Genomic DNA, 22,549 nt, shown 5'->3' on the forward strand with positions numbered 1-22,549 from the left:
CTTGCACCTGGCATTCTGAAGTAGCCCACTTCTAAAACCAGGAGGTTGCACATACTCATCACAGCTTGTAATCTCTGATGAAACTTTTTCCAGAAATTTGTCCAATCCCCTTTTAAAGGTATCACCACATCCTGTGGCAAGGAGTTTCACAGACTAATTACATGCTGGGTAAAAAAAAAATTCTTTGGTCTGTTCTAACTCTCCTGACACTTTGGGAAGAGGGTCTTTGAACCAAGGACATGATGTGGGTGGGGAGGCAGGTGAGGCAGAACCTCCCCACTGGAGCCCTTTGAAAAGTGCTGTAGCCGTGTGAGGTGCCCAAGCACTCACAACCCATGCGCTCTGTGTGGGGAGGCAGGTGAGGCAGAGTCTTCCCACTGTAGCCCTTTGAAAAGTGCCGCAGAGTGCCCAAGCACTCACAACCCATGTGCTCTGCGTGGGGAGGCAGGTGAGGCAGAGCCTCCCCACTGGAGCCCTTCAAAAAGCACCACCACCTTGTAAATGCATGTGCACCTCACACAGTGGCAGTGCTTTCCTGGGAGTAAGCCCATTGACTATCACGGGACTTAGTTCTGAGTAGACAGGCACAGGCAGACCCCAGGCCCCTCTGCGTGCGCAGAATGTCACAACGAGGCCTGCAACACACTTTGCAACCCACAAGACTTTTTCTCGGTACTGCAGAGGAAGCGCATAAATGGGCGGCGGGGCGTGTGCGCGGGGCACGGGGGGCGCGGGAAGCGGGCGGCCGCGCCGGCTCTTCCCCGCGCTGATTGGATGGCGGCGGATGCCAGAGGAGGCCGGGCCTGGCGCCTCCCCGGAGGGAGCGGAGTAGGCCCCGAGGGTTGCCATGGCGACGCCTCTCTGCCTCTGGCAAGATGGCCGCCAGGGCAGGCGGCGGCTCGCGCGCCGTGGAGCGCTGGGCCCGGCTGGTGCGCTCGCTGTCGCGCGGGGATGACGCATGCCGAGGCAGCGGCGGGCTCCCTCAGCAGCAGCGCGGAGCGGAGTTTGTGTTGGCGGCGGCGGCTCGCGTGAAGATGGCGGGCGTCGCCGACAGCGCCGCGCCGGCGGGGGGAGGCGGCGGCGACGGCGGGCGGCGGGGCGGCGGGCCGGAGCAGTCGCTGCTGCAGCCGCCGCAGCCGGACGGGGCGCAGCGGCGGAGCAGCTCCGGCGAGTGCCGGGCCCCGCAGCCGTCGCCCTCGCGCCCGCGCTCGCCCAGCCCCGCCGCCCAGCAGCACCGCCGCGCCGAGACCCTCGGCTTCTACGAGAGCGACCGGCTGCGGCAGCAGCACAAGCGCGGCGCGCCCTCAGGTCAGCGGGCGGGTGGGCTGGGCTGGGAGCGGCGGCGGTGCCCGCGAGCATGTGCAGAGTGCGCTGCCGCCAGCCCCCTCAGGCGAAGGGTCGCGCGCGAGGTCTCTTAAGGGTAGTCTCCCTCCCCAGGCCGTAACCCCCGAGCATGTGCAGAGTGCAGATTGCCACCTCCCCTCAGTCAAAGCCTGAAGGATTGCGCGAGAGGTTCCGTAAGGGTTGGCTCCCTCCCCAGATCATAGCCCCCGAGCATGTGCAGAGTGCATTCCCCAGGTCATAGCCTCCGAGCATGTGCAGAATGCATATTGCCACCTCCCCTCAGGCAAAACCTGAAGGATTGCGCAAGAGGTCCTATAAGGGTAGTCTCCCTTCCCAAGGCATAGCCCCTGAGCATGTGCAGAGTGCATTCCTCAGATCATAGCCTCCTAGCATGTGCATATTGCCACCTCCCCTCAGGCAAAGTCTGAAGGATAGTGCTAGAGTTCCTGTAACTCTTTGCCCAGATCATAGCCCCTGAGCATGCGTAGAGTGCATTGCTGCCTCCCCTTAGGTGAAGTCTGAAGAATGACATAAAATGGTCCTTCCCAGCCACGTGTAAGCATATTCTCCTCACGATAATAGCCCCTGAGCATGTACAGAGTGCACATTGCCACCTCTCTTCATGCACAGTCAGAAGGACGAGAAATGGTCCTTCCTGACCATGCGTTAGTGTATTCTTCGTCTCCAGATCATGGTCCCTAAGCATGTGTAGAGTGCATATTACCAGTTCTCCTCAGGCAAGTCAGGAGAGGAGAATAATGCGAAATGTCGTGTAAGGGTATTCTCCTTCCCCAGATCATAGCGCTCTGGCATGTGCAGAGTGTCTTGCTGCCTCCTCTGTAAAGTCAGAAGGATAGCACAGAATGGTCCTCATTGACCATGCATAGCATATCCTTTCACCAAATACCCCCCCCCAGCATGTACAGAGTGCATATTGCTGTCTCCTCTCATTCAAAGTCAGAAGGATAATGTGAAAGGTCCTTCCTGATCTTGTGTAGCATATTCTCATAGCAGTAATAGCCCCTGAGCAGATGCAGAGTGCATTGACACTTCCTCATGCAAAATTGGAAGAATATCACAAAAGGTCCTCCTGGACTATGTATATTCTTCTCCAGATCATAGCCCCTGAGCATATTCCGAATACATTTCCCTCCCACTAGATAACAGAGCATTCTTTCTTCTTTCCTCTGCCTGGGTTTGAGAGGGCTGGGTCTCCGTGTGCACACACACACCTGTCTTAGCTGGCTCCACCCTGCAAAGGTGGGAGCAGGTGACAGTGCCTGTAAGTGTATGCAGTGTATGTATGGGCTTTGTTACCTCCCCATGCAAAGTCAGAAGGATAACGCAGAAGATCCTGTAAGCGTATTCTCCTTCTCCAGATCGTAGTCCCGAGCATGTGCAGAGTGCATATCATCCCACCTCCCATGAGATAACAGAGCCCATTCTTCTTTCCTCTGCCTGGGTTAAGGAAGAAATGTAGCGCTTAGTTTTTAATCTAGACAAAACAAATTTGGTTACAGCTCCAATCAGCCTGGAATGACTTCCAAACTAGGACAGCTTCTGTGTCTGTCCAAGATGTGTAGTGGGAGGAACTCTTCTGGAGTTCTGACAAAAATGCACTCTGCTCAGGATCATGTTAATATGTATATTGCAGGATATATTTGAGCCCTGACATTGCCACTGTTGCCTGTGCTGCTGACCTCTGGGAAAGTTTTCAGGTGGCATTTTCTACACAAGGCTTGGGTCCCCGTCCCCCCATGTATTCTTTTTCCTCCTGAGAAATTAAACAGTTGGAGGTTGGTGAAATGTGGTGATGGAGAAAGAGGGTTGGCTTCTGACTTGCAGGCTGCAGGGCATCAGGACCAGGAGCAAGAAGTTGTCTGGAAAGCAACTGAGGAGGGAACCAAAATAGGAAGTTGCCCTCACACTACCTCATGTTGCTACTTTTTGAAATTAGGAGATACTAGAGAGATATATGAGTAGGTGTGGAGGAATGCTCTGTTCCCAGGGTGTGTGTATTTTGTGAACTAAGAAGCACTCCCAATATGTGGAATCTGGTAGTCCTGGATATTTGGGACAGTACAAGATTTGATGGAAGTCCAGTACATAGAGGGTTTCCTCCTCTACTGTCTTGAGACAATTTTGCCTGCCATTTTCTGGTTGGCTATAGTGTACTTTTACATTTCCAAGTTTGTTTTTTTTAGATTTGGGTACTGATTTGGGTCCAGAGTTATGAATGATATAGATGGCAATCCTGTACTCACTTTCCTGGAAGTAAGCCCCACTGGATACAATGGGACTTACTTCTGAGTACACATGCATAGGCTTGGGCTGTAAGTTTGCCATGTAAGACTGATACCTACTTGGTACTTGAGCCCTTTTGCTGGAGTCTGTCTGCCAGCTCTGAAGTTAGCCTCTGAAGTTTGCTCTTAGGTGTATTGGTAAAGACAGTCGGTTATTTTTATGATTCTAATTTTAGGCTCCCAGGTTTGAAAAATTAACCCATATATTACAACTGTTTAAAACTAATTGATGCTGTGTCTTGATATGGAAGGGAATATTGTTGTCAATATACATGTCTACACCATGTATGTGTAAAATTCCTCTTTCCAAGTACAGTACACATGGTCAATTTACCACCTCTGGTAATTGTTAAATATGTTTTTAACATTTTATTTGGCAACACAGTATATGAGTATAAACTTGTATTGTGGTGTATATAGGATGAAGTGTATATGTACATACCTGTATTTGCTGTTTTTAAACTGATATTTGTTATGTCTCATTGTAAATTGTATTAAGGGTAATCTTTCCTTTTGAGTAGTTAGTAGTAACATCTTAGTAGTTATTGGATCTGCTGTGCTCTCTGTCTTGGGTTCTTTTAAACCACTTAGGGCATGTTAAAGTCTCTAATTCAGATTTATATTAAGGTCAGTTGTCAGGCAAAGGAACTCAAGAATAAAGAATCTCTGTGTTGTTTGTGTAGTTTATATAGCTATACCTTGGTATAAAAATTTGTAATAGCTATTATATAATGATGCTGTAGACGTCAGAGGGAAGTTTGAAATGTATTTTCACTAAATTGTCTCCTCTTTTAGAAATAACTAGGAATTACTCGCTCTTATGTGAGAGAAACATAGAGCTTAAAATTGCTGTCAGACATTTAGTTTATACAAATGCAGTTGAACTGCTGCTATATATTTGCTTTCATCTTGAGGAATATGCCAAACAGTTGTTGGCTTTTGTAGATAAAAAAGTGGTGCTTCTGATTATTGTGCATAACCTTGTAGCAAGTTGTGTTTCTTTTTGACACTTGAAATACAGCAGCTATGTTCTCATTGTGAGAAGTTGTAAAATGATTTTGGAAGATGAATGGGAGTGGAATCTAATTACCCTACATATGCATAGCTTATGCAAGTCTATATTGGAACTTATTGGAATACACATGTTCAATTCAAAGCTGCATTTCATGTTAATATCACCAGGGCTTTGTCATCCATGAATTCTTGAGGTGTTGCGGTTTCACAGCATCATTGAAGGAGCAATCCTAACCCACTTTCTAGTACCAACATAAGGGCAATGCAGCTCCGAGGTAAGGGAGCAAACATTCCCTTACTTTAAGGAGGCCTCCGTGAGTGCCACCCACCTGCAGGATGCAGCATACATCCCATTGGCACTGCTATGCCAGTGCTGGAAAGTTGTTAGGATTTGGGCCTAAGACTGCATTTCTTTTTGGACGAAGGGAGAATACCCCTTTTTCCCCAGTGGCAAGCATATCTGTTGCATAAGGGGGACAAACCTGGAGCCAGAAAACAAGTTTCTTCTAGTTGTAGGGGAGGGAGAGGCACTTGATGAACACTTGAGTGCTTAAACACCCATCTTGTGAAGACTTGGAGGGATGTTCTGGTATCATGCTTTGAAGCAGTTTTCCCCTCTTGCTGACCAATGTATGGTGTGTTGTAGCTGCAGTTGCTGAAATTGAGCAGGAATTTCTGATGGCATCAGAAGTCCTGAGGTATAGTTCTTGTAGGGTTTCTGAGAAAGCGTTACTCATTTGATCTTTATTTTTTTGTGCTCTTTGTGGCTATTGGTATGCAGTGTGCATACCTACTTGCAAAGTGCCCCATTTGCAAAGTGCCCCAGTATCACTTGTGTGCTTCTAGTTCTTTGGACAAATTCTGTCAGTTGAGTGGTAAATTCCATCAGTGGAGTGGCGAAACTGTGCTGATATAGATTCCCTGTCCTGGTGTTTTGTTGGCTTCAGGTAGGGCAAAGGAACTTAGAAGTGATCCAGTCTTTGCTGTTTCAAGACCCAAATTTTCTGAAATGTTTTCAGCTGTAGAAAAACAATTTCCCCTTTTCTCAAGGACCTTTTGAAAGAGATTGAAATATCATTTATTATATCTAAACATACACTACTACTTAGAATGTATTATGTCAGTAAGTACATAACATTGTACGCTTTGGTACATTTATCACAATTTAAAGTAGGATTCTTTTACAATTCAACCAATAAAAAGGATACACATGTGATAAATTAAACAAAGTACTTAAGTAGACAAGACATTAATTCTGTATTCGCACCACTTTGAGAAAGATACAAAAAACCATTGTGCAGTACTGCAAGCTTTTCTGCTTTGAGTTAATTGAGACATCAGTGTCGTAAGTGTGTTTGCATAACAATATGTGTAAGTTTTAATATCCCTGTCATAGGTATATGAGGCTTCATTGTATAGAATGCTTCCTTACTATTTTTTTTCCACTGCCACCAGTTTGCAGTTTTGTAACATAATACGTTTTGGGTGATCCATAAAGTTTGGAAATAATGCATGCTTTTGGTAATGAGAATATTTAATTCAGTGGAATAAATGGTATGTTGAGGGATTAGGTGACTTCGGGAAAAGAGTGTTTTTCTAAGGGTGCAATCCTAACTCCTTATGTCAGTGCTTTTCAGCACTAACATAAGGGCAATGCAGCTCTGAGGTAAGGGAACAAACATTCTCTTACTTTGAGGAGACCTCCGTGAGTGACACCCAACTGCAGGATGTTGCACTCATCCCACTGGCACCGCTATGCCACTGCTGGAAAGTACTGAGTTAAGGGGTTAGGATTGTGCCCTAAGAGTGCTAAGATCATTTCTCACATCACACCAACAAACCTTGACTTGCCCCCAAGTGTACACTCATCAGGAAGTTGCAGTTAATCCTGGATACTTGAGTGAGCTTATATGATATATGGGTTTTCAAACACCTACTTGTAACTTGCACATTTCATTTTTTTAGGCACACACTTAGAAAGGTTTTTTGTGTGTATACCTAAAAGCAGTAATGTGTGCAGAGGGCCTGTGATGCTTTTCAGTGTTAGAAATATGATTGAGCTCTGAAGGGATCTATCTAAATTACCGAGTGGTCAAAAGAACTGGGGTGTGTGTGTCTCTGTTCAGTTCTTTTAAATCAGGGATGCCCAAACTCCAGCCCTGGGGCCACTTGCGGCCCTTGAGGACTCTCAATTCGGCCCGCGGGGAGCCCTCAGTCTCCAGTGAGCCTCTGGCCCTCCAGAGAGATGCTGGAGCCCACGCTGGCCCAACGCAACTGCTCTCAGCATGACTGCCAACTGTTTGACCTCTTGCATGAGCTGTGGAACGAGAGCTCCCTCCACTGCTTGCTGTTTCATGTCTGTGATACAGCAGCGGCAGCAAAGGAAAGGCTGGCCTTGCTTTGTGCAAGGCATTTTATATGCCTTGAGTTACTGCAAGACCTTCATCCCTATAAGTTCCATCTCTAATATATTTATTTATGTAAATTTATTCAAATTTGAATTTTATTCAAATTTGAAATGTAAATTAATTCTTTTTTCCTGGCCCCCAACACAGTGTCAGAGAGATGATGTGGCCCTCCTGCCAAAAGGTTTGGTTACCCCTGTTTTAAATCTAAAAATAAGACTCATTCAATTTCTCAACAAGAAGGGAAACATTTATTGTAACACTGACAAAAGTAGGTTAATTTGTGTGCTTTCAGGAAAGCCAGTACAAATCTTAAAGTGAAATTATGATTTTTACATTCAGAGAAAGTAACTGAAGAAATTCATACAATTGAAATACTTGTTGTTGTTTGTTATGTTTGCTTATGTCACAAAAATGATAGATCAAAAGGCTCTGCCTTTAATGGGCTTCCCATTAAAATGTCCATGTGCATGACTGGAAACCCCCCAGGCACCTGTTTTTCTAGGTGCTTAAAAAGATGATACTGGCAACTAAAAATACTTGCGGCGTAAACTGGTCATTTATCTCTGCCTCAGCTGCTGTTATCCTTGTCCAGTGGAGAGACAGTCCCAGGAAAATTATCAGAGGGCTAGAAACAATGAGATAACTAATACATGCGTGACAAAGGAAGTAGCAGGAAAGAGAGGATGCAAGGTTAGTGGTAGTTGCAGCTGGAACAACTTTGTGTCTGCCTTCCTTCAGAGAAGTGAACAGGCAATACGGTGGTTTGGGTCAAATCCAAAGCCTCTTCTCTCTGCTGTGTCAACAAGCCTGGCAGAGCTATGAGTTTCAGGCTAGATAGGTAAATTTAATTAGTAAGTACAAAGCAATATGACAAACACACCTATAATTTTTTTCCCTGTGCAACTTACTGTGGTTCTTCGTGTAGAATCTCCTTGCCTCTCAGACATAAATGTTTAAATGGGCAAGTGCATGGAGTTGTGATGGCACCTCACAGTCGTGTTCCTTCATTAACCGCATACCTGAGCCAAGTCCTACTTGCTACCCCAGCCTCAAACTGCTCACTTTCTTTTACCTTACAAAAATCTCTATCCCAGCTTTCTAGAAGCTAAGGGGGGCTCATGAATATAATTAAAACTCATAATAAAACTTAGCAATTGAAATGTATGAGTTTTCGCTAATTAAAACTGCATAAATGTACATATGACTAAGTGCTCTGAGCAAAAGAAATTTTTCTTTGGTTGTGTAATATCAGAAAAGGCATTCCTTCATCTGTGAGAGAAGACACCTGTGCTAAGTGTTTGTTGGCATCCTTCAGTCTCAGAAGACTATGGTATCGCGCTCTGAATGGTGGTTCTGGAACAGAGTGTCCTCTCCAGTGCGCAAAGCCTGGGTAAAGTAGATATGAAGGAAAACTGTTACCCATGCAGCAAATTCCCCCCTCTCCACGTCGCTGAAGTGGTCCATTGGACAGGCAGAGGCCAATACAGTTGGTTCCAGCAGTGTTGCAGGAGTTGCCAGAACATGACTGTGTTCAGCCATGAACTGCCTCAGGGACTCCGGCTCCAGATTCTGCCTCGAGGTTGACTCCTGAAGCCTTTTCCATAACTGGATGTAGCCACAAGGCAGTGGAGGTTTGGGATCAGAGTTTTCCTTCTCTCAGATGAGCTGCCTTCCCAGGCTAATGAGTCCCATCTACCCGTTGGCTGTTTAGTCGCCTCTTACAACAAGTACAGCCAAACTGAGGGCCTATTCTTATTCCCAGCCCCCAGGGGAAGAAGGCACCTGCAATCTATGGACATGCAAGGATGAGTTTTATTGTGTATTAACAGTTTTTTTACAAATCTGCTGTTGATTAATCAAGTGCATCTTTAGTGGTAAGCTATAAAACCACTCTAGCTACGAAAGATTTCTTTAAATAGATGGGCCTTGCACAGCTTCCTGAACGATAATAACAAGAAATAATGGCTTCACCTGACAATTTGTTCCAAGTCTTCAGAACCTCTCCTGAGAGGTTTCTCTCTGAAGTTTAAATTTCCCTGCAGTGATGGGATCTTGATCCTAACACCTCATAAAGAGAGAGTTTATCTGAAGTTTTCCAGGTCATTCAGGGTTTCAAAGATTAAAACCAATGCCTTGTGCCTGGAAGCTGTGAGGCAGCTTATGCAATTGCCACAAAATGGGTTGAATAGGGGCATTCCTTTCCGCATCAGACTGGGTGAGGTGTGGTGTTCTTCACCAGCTGCAGCTTCCATATGATCTCCAATGGTAACCTTGCATACAGCACATTAAATTGATTAGTCACAGAAGCATGGGTGTCCGTGACCAAATCACAACTGTCTAAGAGGGGATGTTGCCCAGGTATCTCGTGCAGTGATCTTCAACCTTTTTCTTTAAATGTACACTTAGGGCCCAATCCCATCCAATTTTCCATTGCTGGTGCAATTGTGTCAGTGGGGTGTGCGCTGCATCCTGTGGTGGAGGGGCAGTCACTGGGGTCTTCTCAAAGTAGGGGAACCTGTGCTCCCTTACCACAGGGCTGCACTGTGGCTATGCCTGAGCTGGAAAGTTGGATAGGATTGGGCCCTCAGAAGGCACTAAAATGGTCAAGGCACACCATCAATTTTGACAGCTGACAAGGCACATCACACTGCTGGCTGGGGGCTCACACCCTGATTCCCTGGCACACCTGCGGATCATTCACGGCACAGTGGTTGAAAATAGTTGATCTGGTGTCTTTAATAGAAGGTGCATCTGGTCACAGCAGTCACCTGATTTATAATAGCACTCCTAGAGTATGTATCTCGAGAGAACAAGAGAAACCCCACTGCTAACAGGTAAAGTGTCCCCCCCCCAGAAAAGCCCGGTTTCCCTAACAACAATGTTCAGATTTTTTGTAGATTTGGAACCCTGAACAATTGACAAGATATTGACATTTGACTTACTATTACTTGATCATAGTCAAATCTTCCATGGAGTCAAGACTTCCCTTGTAAAAGTATTAGTTTACCTTTAGTTTACCATATACATCACTCCTATATGTTTTTGTCAGTTTATACATATGTGAAAACATTTTCTACTGTTTGTAAACCAGACATTCCAAACACACCATTTCACACATTACACAGGACACTTTCAGAGTGCAAAAAGTAACTTGTTAAAAGATCTCTTCAGACTTTGTTATTCATATACTTTGGACATGAAAGTAGATGATATTTCCTTATTTTTGAAAGATGATCTGCTGGTATACTGTAGAGTCAGAGGGAATCTTAGCAGAGATGTTGGTGCCAATGTTACAGCTGCTATATTTCAGCTGCTATTTCAGTCAGTCTTGTATATTATGATCTAGGTGGAATGCCTAATTTATGTTTGGCTAATGCCTTCACAATTGAACTCTTAGGTTCTTTGAGGGCTAGTCTCCAGAATCTGTGAAAAAAATATTGGTTTGAGAACTCCTAATCAAGTTGTTACTTTGGTACAACAGTCATCGTATTTGCTAAGTAGATAACACAGTGGGGTCCCTGTTCCCTGACCATGGCTTTTGGCCACTGCAGCAGAAAATCAGCTAAGAGTAACAGATAGCCTTGGCTGTAGCAGCCTGCAGACAGCTGTTGATTCAATCTATTCTAGAGTATCAACACAGCCTTTGCTTAGCTCTGGGATAATATGAAGACTAATTGGATTTGAGCCTGACTACTTGAGAGCTTTCCAAATTCCACCCTCTCACCCCGAAGAGAATAAAGTGTTTGCACAATTACTAGATGATGGCTTACATTTTTAATACACTTAAAGTATATGCTTGTCCAGCTTTTTCCTTTCCAAGTCAGTAAAAGTAGATATTTAAGATTCAGGTGGTGCTATTGAAGAAAGCATTGCAGATTGTAGCACAGGAATGCAAATTTTAAAATGAGAAAGTATGTTCCAGTTTATACAGGCACGCTACTGTCTGTATATTTAAGCCCAGGCTCGGGGGGGAGGGGTGGTGGGGAAGAGTGGTTGATCATTATAAACCCTGAACGTTCTGTTCCCCAGGAAGAAATAAACTGTCCAGTCTTTTTCGGGTCTGTTACAAAATCTAGAAAATGTCCTCTCATACTGTGCTACTGTTGAGAAAAAAGGGAATCATGGCAGTTTTAAGTCTTCTTGGTTTTTATGGAGGCAGTGGACATAGTTTGTGACCAGAAATTTGTCAGGGCAAGAGATTTTCCTTTGAATTGATCTCCCTGAACTTTGTTTCAAAAATTCAAGATTTTTCTGAAGTACTTTCCTTTATCATTTGAAGAAAATCCATCAGATAGATAGCTTTAATTGGCTTGTATTTCCCCAGTAGGGTGAATATTGTTATGCTTGCTGTGCCCTCAATAATGTGCCAGCCAAACCCTGTTTCCCAGTATGGCTTTCTGACTGCTGCTTGAACAACTTTGCTGCCATTTCTTGCTGAGAAGTGTATTGGTGGTCAGACTAAGTTTTGGGTTGGTGGTGGCGTGCCCTCCCCCTGTAATTCAGACACGCCGATTGTCAACAAGGGAAGAACAAGGACTTGTGGAGGGTGGGTGTTGCTGTCCTGTAAAGCAGTTGTCTTCAACCTTTTTTGTGCCACGATTCCCCCCCCCACAAAATGTGTGAGACTAGGGACCCACTGCTGATCTTGCCCTTCTCCTGAGACCCAATTCACCTACCCTTCAGCTTCCCCGTTTCCCCCACCTCTTCCCCCCACCCTGTGAGATAGCAGCCTGAGCAGGGCTGGCCTTAGGAGCTGCAGGGCAAGTCATTGAAAAGAGGCTGTGCAGGATTATATCAAGAACTCAGTTTTGATAAGGCCGTACCATGATTAGATTGGATCCAAGCCCTCTCTTGCACAGACTTAAAAAGGTTGCCACAACTCCCCAAATGAAGTTTTGCAAGCCAATAGGGGATGCAGCCCACAGGTTGAAGAACACTACTATAAAGCATGCGTTTTCTTCTTTAGGACAACCTGTGAAGTCTCCAGAAAAGTGGGGAAATGCAGCTTATCCTTTTATTCACAGTTTATCCTTTTATTCATAGGAGAGTGCTCTCTTGCTAGAAGGATAGTTTGCTTTCTGCTTATATAGAAAGAAGCAGCAGCCACATTTCTCACTCTTCTGTGGTCTCTGTAGGCTGCCAGACAACTCTTCTTGTTTTCAAAGCAGCGTGGGAAGCCGTGCCTTGCTGGTTGTCTTTGCCAGCCCTAATAGTTGATCAAAAGGCTGAGGTGGAAGTGTGAGAGTGTGGGGAAATTGATGAACTTTACTGGTGGCTGTGGGAGAGGGGGAATTGATTACTTTTGACAGAAAGCTCAGGAAGCAGCCTTTTCCCCCTCCTTTCAAGCTTAAATTTCAGTGCGACAGTGTCTTCCTTCATTTGCTTTGTAGCTGCCTGTCTCCAGCCTTCCATTTGGGGCTTTGTTCACTTTGTGACCCATACTGTGGTTCCATCTGCCTCCCAAAAGGTCTGCCTGGTTACTTTAATGTGCCAGACCATCCAACCTGAGTTTGACATTCTTGCCTACTCTTATGTGTTTCTTTTCTGTTCTACAGATGGATTCCTGAAATCTTTAGGACTCTTGGCACCAAATTTAAATGCAGGTGTATGCCTGATCTTTCTTGTAGAAAGAGTGAGTGTTCTGGAGGGTGCCCTTAACAGAAATGGTGACTGCCTGCTGAACTGAAGCAGAGGCAGCCTGCACATGTTCTGAAACATTCTTGAGCATTTTATGCATTTCAGTGTTGCACTCAGGAGTTTAGTATCAGATGTTGGCAACCTTCAGTCTCGAAAGACTATGGTATCGCGCTCTGAAAGGTGGTTCTGGAACAGCGTCTAGTGTGGCTGAAAAGGCCAATTCGGGAGTGACAATCCCTTCCACACTGGGAGCAAGTGCAGTCTGTCCCTGGTCTTTCTCCCTGGCTATGAGCCTTTCTTCTTTGCCTCTTAGCCTCAGACTGTTGGCCAAGTGTCTCTTCAAACTGGGAAAGGCCATGCTGCACAGCCTGTCTCCAAGCGGGCCGCTCAGAGGCCAGGGTTTCCCACTTGTTGAGGTCTACTCCTAAGGCCTTCAGATCCCTCTTGCAGAGAATTGGGCATGGATTTGAAGTACAGGTTTAAATCCCTATTTTTAAATATGAAAATATCCATTATCTTTTGACTCTTCCTTCATAGCCACGTACTGTATTCTATTGGTCTGCATACGTGCCAGAATTTTAGATCTGTATCCTCAGGTGTATGACCTATTTTCAGCCATAGATTCACCTTGAAGACATTAGTGACTCCTAATCTAGAGACAGGCAGCCAAAACAAGTGCACATAAGCTAGCAAGAGGGAGGAGGAGATGAGCTAAGCCCTACATTTCTCAGTACACATGTAGAGGACGGAGGGCCCCATCCTTTCCAACACCTGTGCAGCTGCAATGCAGCCCCGGGGTAAAGGAACAAATGTTCCCTTACTTTGAGGAGGCCTTGGCGACTGTCTCCCCACCAGAGGATGCAGCACATGCCCCATTGGCACGGCTGCATCGGCACTGGAAAATTGGATAGGATTGGGCCCTAAGTGTGCAAAAGACCTAAAATGAATGTTTAATTTTTTTAAAAAAGCATAGAATTTACAGCAACTCTATAAGTAAAATACATTGAAAATGTTTATGTTGGTTTTTATTTTGGGTATTCATACATAAAATTGGGTGCTACAGTTTTGAGACTATTGGAAATAACAGACTTAAGTTTGAATACTTTGGGTTTAGAAAGTCAAACTAGGAACCTGAAGAATCAGGTTCAAAACCATATTCCACTATGAAATTCATTGCGTGATCTTGGGTCACTTGTTCTCTGTGTCTCACAGAGTTGTTTTGAGGATAAATGGAAATGGTGAAGAAGTACAGATACCACCTTGAAATCCTTGGAGCAGAGTCCTCAACCTTGTGCAGTTATGGGCACTTGGGGTATTTTGAGAAAGGGTGGCAGGAAGCATCACAAAATAGCTTCTGAGAAGGACATGACCCATTGCAAAATGGCTCCTAAACGGGGGAGTCACAAGTATATCTAATCAATTTATGTGCTCTTGATTGAAGGCAAGTCTTGTATTAAAATGTTAACTGTAACCTACTATTATGTCATCACTTATGCTAGGTCCTGATTATGAGATTTCAGAGAGGTATCGATCTGCTAATGTTGGAAGCAGGGTGCTGTAGTAGGTGGGATTGGTCTAATCCAGGAAGGCAGTTCTGGCATTCGTACTGGCAATTACTCTTGGACTTCCTCTTAACATGGAGGTTCCATTCCTATCTCTGAATAACAGGTGCCTCGAACAGAGGAGGGTTCTTGTCATCATGAACCTCTGCAAGAAACCTCCAACAAGAAACTCTGCTTCCGAGCATCAGAGAGACACCTGGATATTGGAAGAGTGATGCTAGAGCACATTTAATTGGATTATTCCGTTGTCTTCAGTTCTTTAATTTTGGCAGTCTCTTGCAAAGGTGTATTAAGGATTAAAACACATCCTTGTACATGTTTTAAAAGATATTATAGTTGGAAGTTGTTTGACAACCCTTAAAACAATGTGTAGGTATTATAGAGGTAAAAAATTTCACACTTTCCCCCCACAACTTTGGACAGGCAGGGTTGCATCAGATTATTTTGTTTTCTAAATTATAATGGAAAAGCAGTTCACAATAATAAAAATAATTGGTGTTCTGAAAATTGATGTTAAAATGCCTGAACTAGTAGTAGTCAGCATTTTGGGGCTACGTGGTACCTTGTAGACATTCATCAGGTGTGTCTGTTGTGACTGAGGAAGTTTCATCTGTTGAATTCTTCCTAAGTGCACCCTTCTTTAAGCGCAGTGTTGAGCCTAAAGACTAAGGGCCCAATCATATCCAATTTTCCAGTGCAGGTGCAGTTGTGCCAGTGGGGTGTGCGCTGCATCCTGTGGTGGAGGGGCAGTCATAAGGGCCTTCTCAAAGTGTGGGAGCATATGCTTCCTTACCTTGGGGATGCATTGTGACTACACCAGAGCTGAAAAGTTGGATAGAACTGGGCCCTAAGGCAAAGTGTGGGTTCATAGTGCTTAATTTGTAAAGTAAACATGATTTAGGAGATTGTGCAAAGTCTTTACTTTTTACATGGGGCAGGAGTTAAGTCAGCTACCTTAACTTACAGTTTTGCTTGCTTTTTGGAGCACAAGGAAAAATTTTAGGAGACATAACTCAACATAAATCAAAAGTTTCTTTGATATTATTATTGGTTATTTCTATCCATTGTTTCTGGGGCAAGTGATAGTAGGATTGAGACTGAAGACAATGAGAAGTGATAGGCAGGGTTTAGGAGCTTAATATCACTGCTTCTTTCAGTTATGAGTGGTATTGATTGTTGTCATCGTGGTGGTTGTTTGAACTGTCAGGTGTTTTCAATAGCATTTTTGTATCTTTTCAGAATTAAGAGAAGCTGCACAAGTTCTACCATAGTTTACATTATGTATTGTGCATTACATTACTGCTGTATTGTCTGAAAAGTATGTAGAGAAAATACATAAGTATCTCCTGCATCCCTAGCATGTGCGTGTCTTTAGTGCAACTTTTTTTGATAGTTATCTTAGTTGAATATACGTAGTCTGCAAAGAAAGAGTTGGGTTACTAATGTGTGAAAATTGCAAATAAAATAAAAATTACTGTAGAATTCAGACTAATAATGGAGGTTTTTGAGGTTGTAACAGTGTAAATGAAAATGTTTGTTTTTTTAAACAAATAATCCTAGACTTTTAGTCTTTCTGCAAAACTTGTCGTGTGTTGTTCTTTAGATTTTGTTTTTTTTTATAAAAAAAATCTAAGCAAAAGCATGTTAAACCTGTGCTTACCTCTGTCAGGTATTCAGGTTGGTTCACATGTCGTGCCAAACCATGGTCTGTTCTCAAACTTGTGTGCTTGTTCCTGTTCACTCCAATATCCTTCCTGAATGTCTTGGTTTGACCATATCATATTTTGATAAATATATTGATGTTTGCAAACTTCTAACCATGGTTAGCGTTTGCCCTATAAATCAAAATTGGAAACCAGTTCCTTCTGAAAAGTTCTGGAGCCTAAGGGCCCAATCCTATCCAACTTTCTAGCTCTGGTGTAGCCACAATGCAGCCCTGTGGTAAGGAAACACATGTTCCCATACCTTAAGAAGGCCCCAGTGACTGCTCCTCCACCACATGATACAGCGCACACCCCAAGGGCTCAACTGCACCAGCACTGGAAAATTGGATAGGATTGGGCCCTTAGTTATCTCTAAACAAAGATACAAGCTTTAATGAGCAAAAGTTTTGGCTTATTACCTACTTTGTGCTTTCAACTAGCACGTTTGTTACCCTTTATGGGAGAAGAAGGGTTGAAACAAAGCAGGAAGCCTGGAGCATAGTATAACTCTATGCATAGTAAACAACTCTGTGTAGTTGTAAAATAACCTGCATTATAGTTTGGAAAATGCATAAAGTACTCATAGGAGAATGGTTTAAATATGAAAAAATAATTAATTTAAATCTAGTCTGTTAGACATATTTTGAAATTAAAAAACACTTGGACAATTTTAAGTTTTAGTAAAGAGAATTTTGTCTGTTGTTGCTTCTTATCCCAATGTAGATCTTTCACTGTTGAGATTCATCAATACAGAGCTAACAAGGGGCTACTTCCTTGAACATAACGAAGCAAAGTATACAGAACGGCGAGAGAGGGTGTACACGTGCTTGCGGATACCAAGAGAATTGGAAAAGGTAAACTTAATTGACTTGGGTTAATAAATGCAACCTCTGATCTTGTGAAAAAACCCTCCAAAACTAATATTTAGAGTTTTCTAACACAAAAATGACTGATGGTTCACCTTCCCTTAATTAATTTAATATGTGAATTTTCTTCTGGCTCTTTCTTCTGGTGGTCAGAGAATACCCTGGTGTTCACTTTGTCTTATGGAGGGTGATGCCATTACTGAATACATAGGCTAGCCTCCAAAGATGTGATGAGCGTGTTGGGGGGAACAACATGTGCAGCCTAAGCTTCATTTATTTTCTCTGCAGCAATTCCACTGCCAAAGAGAAAAGTAATGGTTCAGTTTTAAAAGCAGCTTGTCTCTTGAAGTGGGAAGTGCTGCAAATAAGTTAGCAAATTGATGCCAGCCCTAATGTTTACGTCTGGAATGTTTAACCTGTGGCTCCTGCACCCTTGAGGAATGCATGAGGACTTCAGGGATAAAGGAAATATTTTTCCTTGATGCAAACTTTTTTTTTTTGAACGACTGACAAGAGAGCTAGTGAACAAGAACACTAGCAGTGCGTGAAGGGTTTAAGCTGAATAATTCAAAACTGTGTTTTTCCTTTAAAAACTGTTTTCCTTGTTACTAAAGACACTGCAGCAATATTTTGTAAATGATCTAGATTAAACAAGGAGCTGTTATTTAAAATATATGCCAAACAAGCTAAAAGTGTGAGGGTCTATTTTCACCACTGTAATGAAGCACTAATTGAGCATCTTTCAGCTCTTTAGTTGCGTGCAGTTTAAGGAGGGGGATCTTAAAATATTTAGAAACACAACCAGCATTTTTATGCTAACACAAAGACTTTAAGAGAGCTAAAGACACAGAATCTGGTATTTCAGAAATACTGCTTGCCTAGCACTGCCAGTTCTTCCATAATCTCTTCTTAGTTTCTTTCTAAGCTGATCGGAGCTATTTCACAGTTCTGTATAGTGAGGACTTCGTTTTAGTGAGGCTTGTGGTCTGAAAAATGAATTGCATGAACATTTTAAGGTAGCAGGTCTTTATTAAAATTAAACTTGCAGGTGTAATTCAACATATCTTTTTTGTTTTGAGTGTGACTGACTGACTTTCTGGAAAGGTAGACTACAGCCTGTATTTTTTTTCTTAATGGTCATTGATACAGCTGGAAAAAAGTGTTCACTTCCCAGGGTGCTGTATATGAATGTCTTAATGAGCTTTGCTTCCTAAGTGGGGGAGAAGGGGAGGGTCTCAACTCCCATTACTGATCAGTGGAATTCTAAACATCAAGGAAAAGTAGTCTGCAGTCTTTTACATATCTGGGAGTAAGTTCCATTGAACTCAGTGGAGTGTACTTCTGAGGAGAGATGCCTAGGATTGCACTGTTAGTCTTGGAAGTCAAGAGAGATTCCTTTGTTTGTGCTCCTCTGAAGAGAATGGTTCTAAACTTTTACTGTTTCTTCTCTTAGTACCTTTGCAGAACTATTGCTTAGATTAGTGGTTTTCAACTTTTTTGTCTCATGGCACAATGACATGGCACTAAAATTGTCAAAGCACACCATCAGTTTTTTGACAATTGACAAGGCACGCCACACTGTTAGTCGGGGCTCACATCCCACAGTGGCCCTAATAACAAATGATCCTCCCCCAAACTTCCATACCGCACCTGCAAAGCATCCATGGCACACTAGTGTGCCACAGCACAGTGGTTGAAAATGGCTGACTTAGATGTTTCTGTTCTTACAAATCCTAAACCTGTGTGTCTTCCCCATGTAGGCTAGATGCTATTCCTTACCCCAAACCCTTAATTTGTCTATGTGGCCCAGGTTTGGATAGATACTCTTTAAATGTCTGTTTAACTAAAACAGTGGTTCAAGTTGTACACGGACTGTTGTGTTCTGAAAAAGCCAACCCCGTGCGGCATGACACTCTCTGTTCCCCACTGCAGCCTTGTTTCTTTGTACCCTATCTTCCCCCACGCTTGTGTTGGCCAGCCACACGGGGACAGCTTTTTCTGAATGCCAGATTTGGTCTGTGGACCACGGTTTACTGCCTGCTGAACTAGAAAAAAAATTCAGTTAAGATCAAATCAGAAATAACAGATTTTGCTTGCAGTGTTAGCTGTGCTTCCAGGTTCAGTGAAGCAGAAATATTTGCACTGAAATGAGCAGCTATGATAATTAAGAGAAAGTGATGTAAGCAGGAAATCCCTGATTCGAGTTGTAACCTGGTGTTAGTGAAGCCCTTGTGTCTTGGCTCAGCTCTTTCTATTATATGAGAATTAGAATATTGACCTACCTTATTATTTATTTCAAATATTCATATCCTGTCTTTCCCTTCCTCATTGAGTATGAGGTCAAGGACAGTGGTGGTACACTTGCACGTGGAATGCACTTGCACGTACATGTGCACGTAGGGTGCAAGAGGCTGTTAACCAAAACATTGTTTTTTGTGTGTGCACAAGTGCTTTCTGCATTGGGTTAGTGGGTAAATCGCATGTTCTAAAGTTCAGTATGTTGTATCCTAGCTAGTCATTCCCTGATTTTTCTTTTTTCTTTTTCTATTATAAGACCAGAAATTGAGGTAAGCTGTTGTTCTTCTGAAATGTTTGGATTGTGGATAGGTACCTCTACCCACACAGGAGGACATCTTCCTGATTTTCAATGACTCTCTTCCCCCATGCTACTATCATCCTCCATGCCATATCAGATGCAGTTCCACCAGGTTGCCTCAACACTTGGCAGAAGCTTTTGGGGTGGGGTAAAAGGGCTGCAGTGGTAGGATAGGAGCTGGAAGGACCTGTTCCACAAACAGAAGTCTGCTTTCAGTTTGTGGGATCCAGTCCAGTATTAGTTAATGGTACAGTACTTCAAAAGAGCTAGTATTTATAGCACTTGTGGAAGTTCTGCATTTGCCCCCTTTTAAAGCTGTTTTTTCTTTAGCATTATCCCCTCTTTCTTATACTGTAAAATCTGAAATATCATTACCAGAGTGAAACTAGAAATGCAATTTTGTGGGAAGGGGTTTGTTTTACAATTTCAGTGAAAACTGACTCTCTGGTATTTCAGCAGAGATTATCTTAGCTGTACTGTAGTTTGTATCTTGTTCTGTCCTGAAGCTTTGTGAATCAATGCAGACTTCATCTGGTAAACTTTACTTTATTTCTGTTGTCTAATCTCAGTTTGACTAATTTGTCATTGTCTAATCTGAGTATGAAATTTGTGGTATAACTGTTGAAATAGCAAGTGATAAACCAGTATCACAGTGAATATATGTTCACTACAGTGTTTTGGCCACCACATGTTAACCTTTGTTCTACAAGAGATTGCTGTTCATTCCTAAATATGGCCCATCATTAACTAGAACTTTAGGTTCATGAACCTTCTTTGTTTAACTAGTGTCAAAATGCATACAACCTGTAATGGATTCAGGAAAGGGAACATGAGGGAGCACCATCAGAATTTAGAGACTTTTTTGCATCTGTCGGTGCTCATGAGAAATTGGGTTTTTGTTAGCTATAGAAGCTTGTGTTCTTTTTCATTGAGGTTAAGAGATGAAATATTGAATGTGCCTTCATTCTTGTATTATTGGGATGCTATTTGGGTACCATAATCCTTTGTGTTTACTTGGCAGTATGTCTCATTGTGATAAGCAGGTCTTACTCCCAACTATAGATGTGCATAGGATTGAGGCTTTAGGACATCATCAGTGAGCAAACCTTGAAGGCATTTTTGTTGGTTCTCTTTTTAAATAGATGCTTTTAGCAAGGGCAAAAATGAGAGCATAAGAAGAGCCCCGCTGGATCAGGCCAAAGGCCCATCTAGTCCAGCTTACTGTATCTCCCAGTGGCCCACCAGATGGCTCCGGGAGCATGCAAGACAAGATACTTAAATCCTGTTGCCACTCTCTTGCACCTGGCGAGGTAGACGTGAAACATCTGCATTTGAACATGGCTTGCTGAAGATATTCTGTAGGGAAGAGAAAGAATTTTTGGTAAAAGTTGTGCTAATAGGATAATAGTTGTAAATACATAAAGTAAATACATAAGTAAAACCAGGAATACTATACCAAAAGACTCTTGAAATTTTCATAAAAGAAACACCATATACAGGTCCAGCCTATTTATACATGGATTTTTTATACATGGATTTGACTCAACACGAATAGCCACTGCAAATGAGAAGGAATGTGCTGATCCCTGGAGAAGGAGAAAAATGCATCCCTTTAATATCAGTTTAAAAAACTGAACAGTCCTTTAACAATAGCCTCCTTGATGAGAGAGAGAGAGAGAGAGAGAGGGCAGCTGGCTGACAATCCATCAGTCCTTCTCTCTCCAGCGGACCCCTCCCTTCCCCCTGAGCACATGAAAGAAAGGTAATCACTTTGCATTGGTGAAGGGAGGGGCTGAGTGAAGCTTTCTAAGCTCTGGTTAATGAACTAGTTAATGAATTGTTTTCTTAATCTCTTATCTTACATCCCAAAGGTCAGCAAGGCTGTTTTTAAATCACCAGAGCAAGAAACTTTGTTTTTAAAATTGATTTGCTATAGTGCATTTTTTGCCATCCAGTGCTTGGAACGAACGGAACCCACACGAATAATGAGGCTCAACCTGTATGTCCCTTTTTGTGTGGACTTGAGGAATTAGTTGGAAAGAAAGGGACTGCAGTGCAGATGACTTTAGAGTGGGTTAAAAAAAAACACAACTTCCCAGTATTTGAAAAGTTGAAAAAGAAACTTCTTATTTAAGAAATATTAGAGTAAGATCAATGTTTGTTGAATATTTCTGATTAAAAAAGCTTTTAGTAGACATGATGGTGAAGAGCCAAACTCCTTTCCAAATTGTATTGGCCATTGCCGGTATATAAAAATGAATTGGAAGGGACTGTTCCTTCTAGAAGGATTCTTTTCATGCACCATAAATAGAACTAGAGACAGAAAGAAAAGATTGTCAACAGGAAGAAGTGACCAAAGTAGATGAAGAAACAGAGATGACCAAAGAGAATAAAAGTCTGATGTATTGAGAAATGATGGGGTGAGGAAGACTGTATAACTTCATTTCTTCGTTCAGAATCAGACAAAGATCCAGACTCCTTCAAGCTCCTCTGCATGTATAAAAAAATCCTGTGGCTGACACCATGATATCTAGGTTGACCTTTAGTGTCTCATATTAGCTGCATCATCTCCTACTTCTGGCTGGCTGTCACATATTTTTAACAGCTTTACTGTCTGACGAGTGTGGATGAACATAGGATCCTTTGCTTCCCATTGCTGTGAAGGGGGAGAGCGCTGTGAGCCCAGACCCAACTCCCTATTTCCTTTTTCCTTAGATGGGAATTCCAAGAGCATTGCATTAGTTAATTAAACCTTAAATATGATGTCTGCTTTAGATTTGACTATTTATTTTCAGAATTTTGGAAACCATAGGTAACTAGGTTGAGTCTACAACTGTGGATGTTATACCTGTGGATTTGGCTCAATGTGGGTCCCCTGGACCCATGTTGAGCCAGATTTGGCCCAACCTGAAGCCTCTGGAGGTGACCGAAGCTGTGCTCCAGTCACCAGCAGAGCTGTTCTGAGGCCCATAAAGGCCATGCACTGCCTTTATGGGCCTCAGACAAGCCCCCGAAAGCATCAGAAGGCCACTTCGTGTTTTACTGAAAACCAAAAGTGGCCTTCTGATGCTTTCAGGGGCTTGTTTGAGACCCATAAAGGTCACACACAGCCTTTA

The 22,549-nt window shown here is 43.0% G+C and overlaps 1 protein-coding gene across 2 annotated transcripts in view; it reads left to right on the top strand.

Moving 5' to 3' along the window:
- Positions 1-861: 861 nt before the first annotated feature.
- TAPT1 (transmembrane anterior posterior transformation 1) overlaps positions 862-22,549 on the top strand; it is a 73,357-nt gene continuing 51,669 nt past the window's right edge. For both annotated transcript variants that reach the window (XM_066631935.1, XM_066631936.1), the window contains exons 1-2: positions 862-1,308; positions 16,695-16,825. In XM_066631935.1, coding sequence (XP_066488032.1) covers positions 876-1,308; positions 16,695-16,825 — 564 coding nt within the window. In that variant the 5' untranslated portion in view covers positions 862-875. The remainder of the gene's footprint in view (positions 1,309-16,694; positions 16,826-22,549) is intronic.

This window comes from Tiliqua scincoides, chromosome 6, assembly GCF_035046505.1.
Source record: "Tiliqua scincoides isolate rTilSci1 chromosome 6, rTilSci1.hap2, whole genome shotgun sequence".
In the NCBI taxonomy this organism is placed as follows: Eukaryota; Metazoa; Chordata; class Lepidosauria; order Squamata; family Scincidae; genus Tiliqua; species Tiliqua scincoides.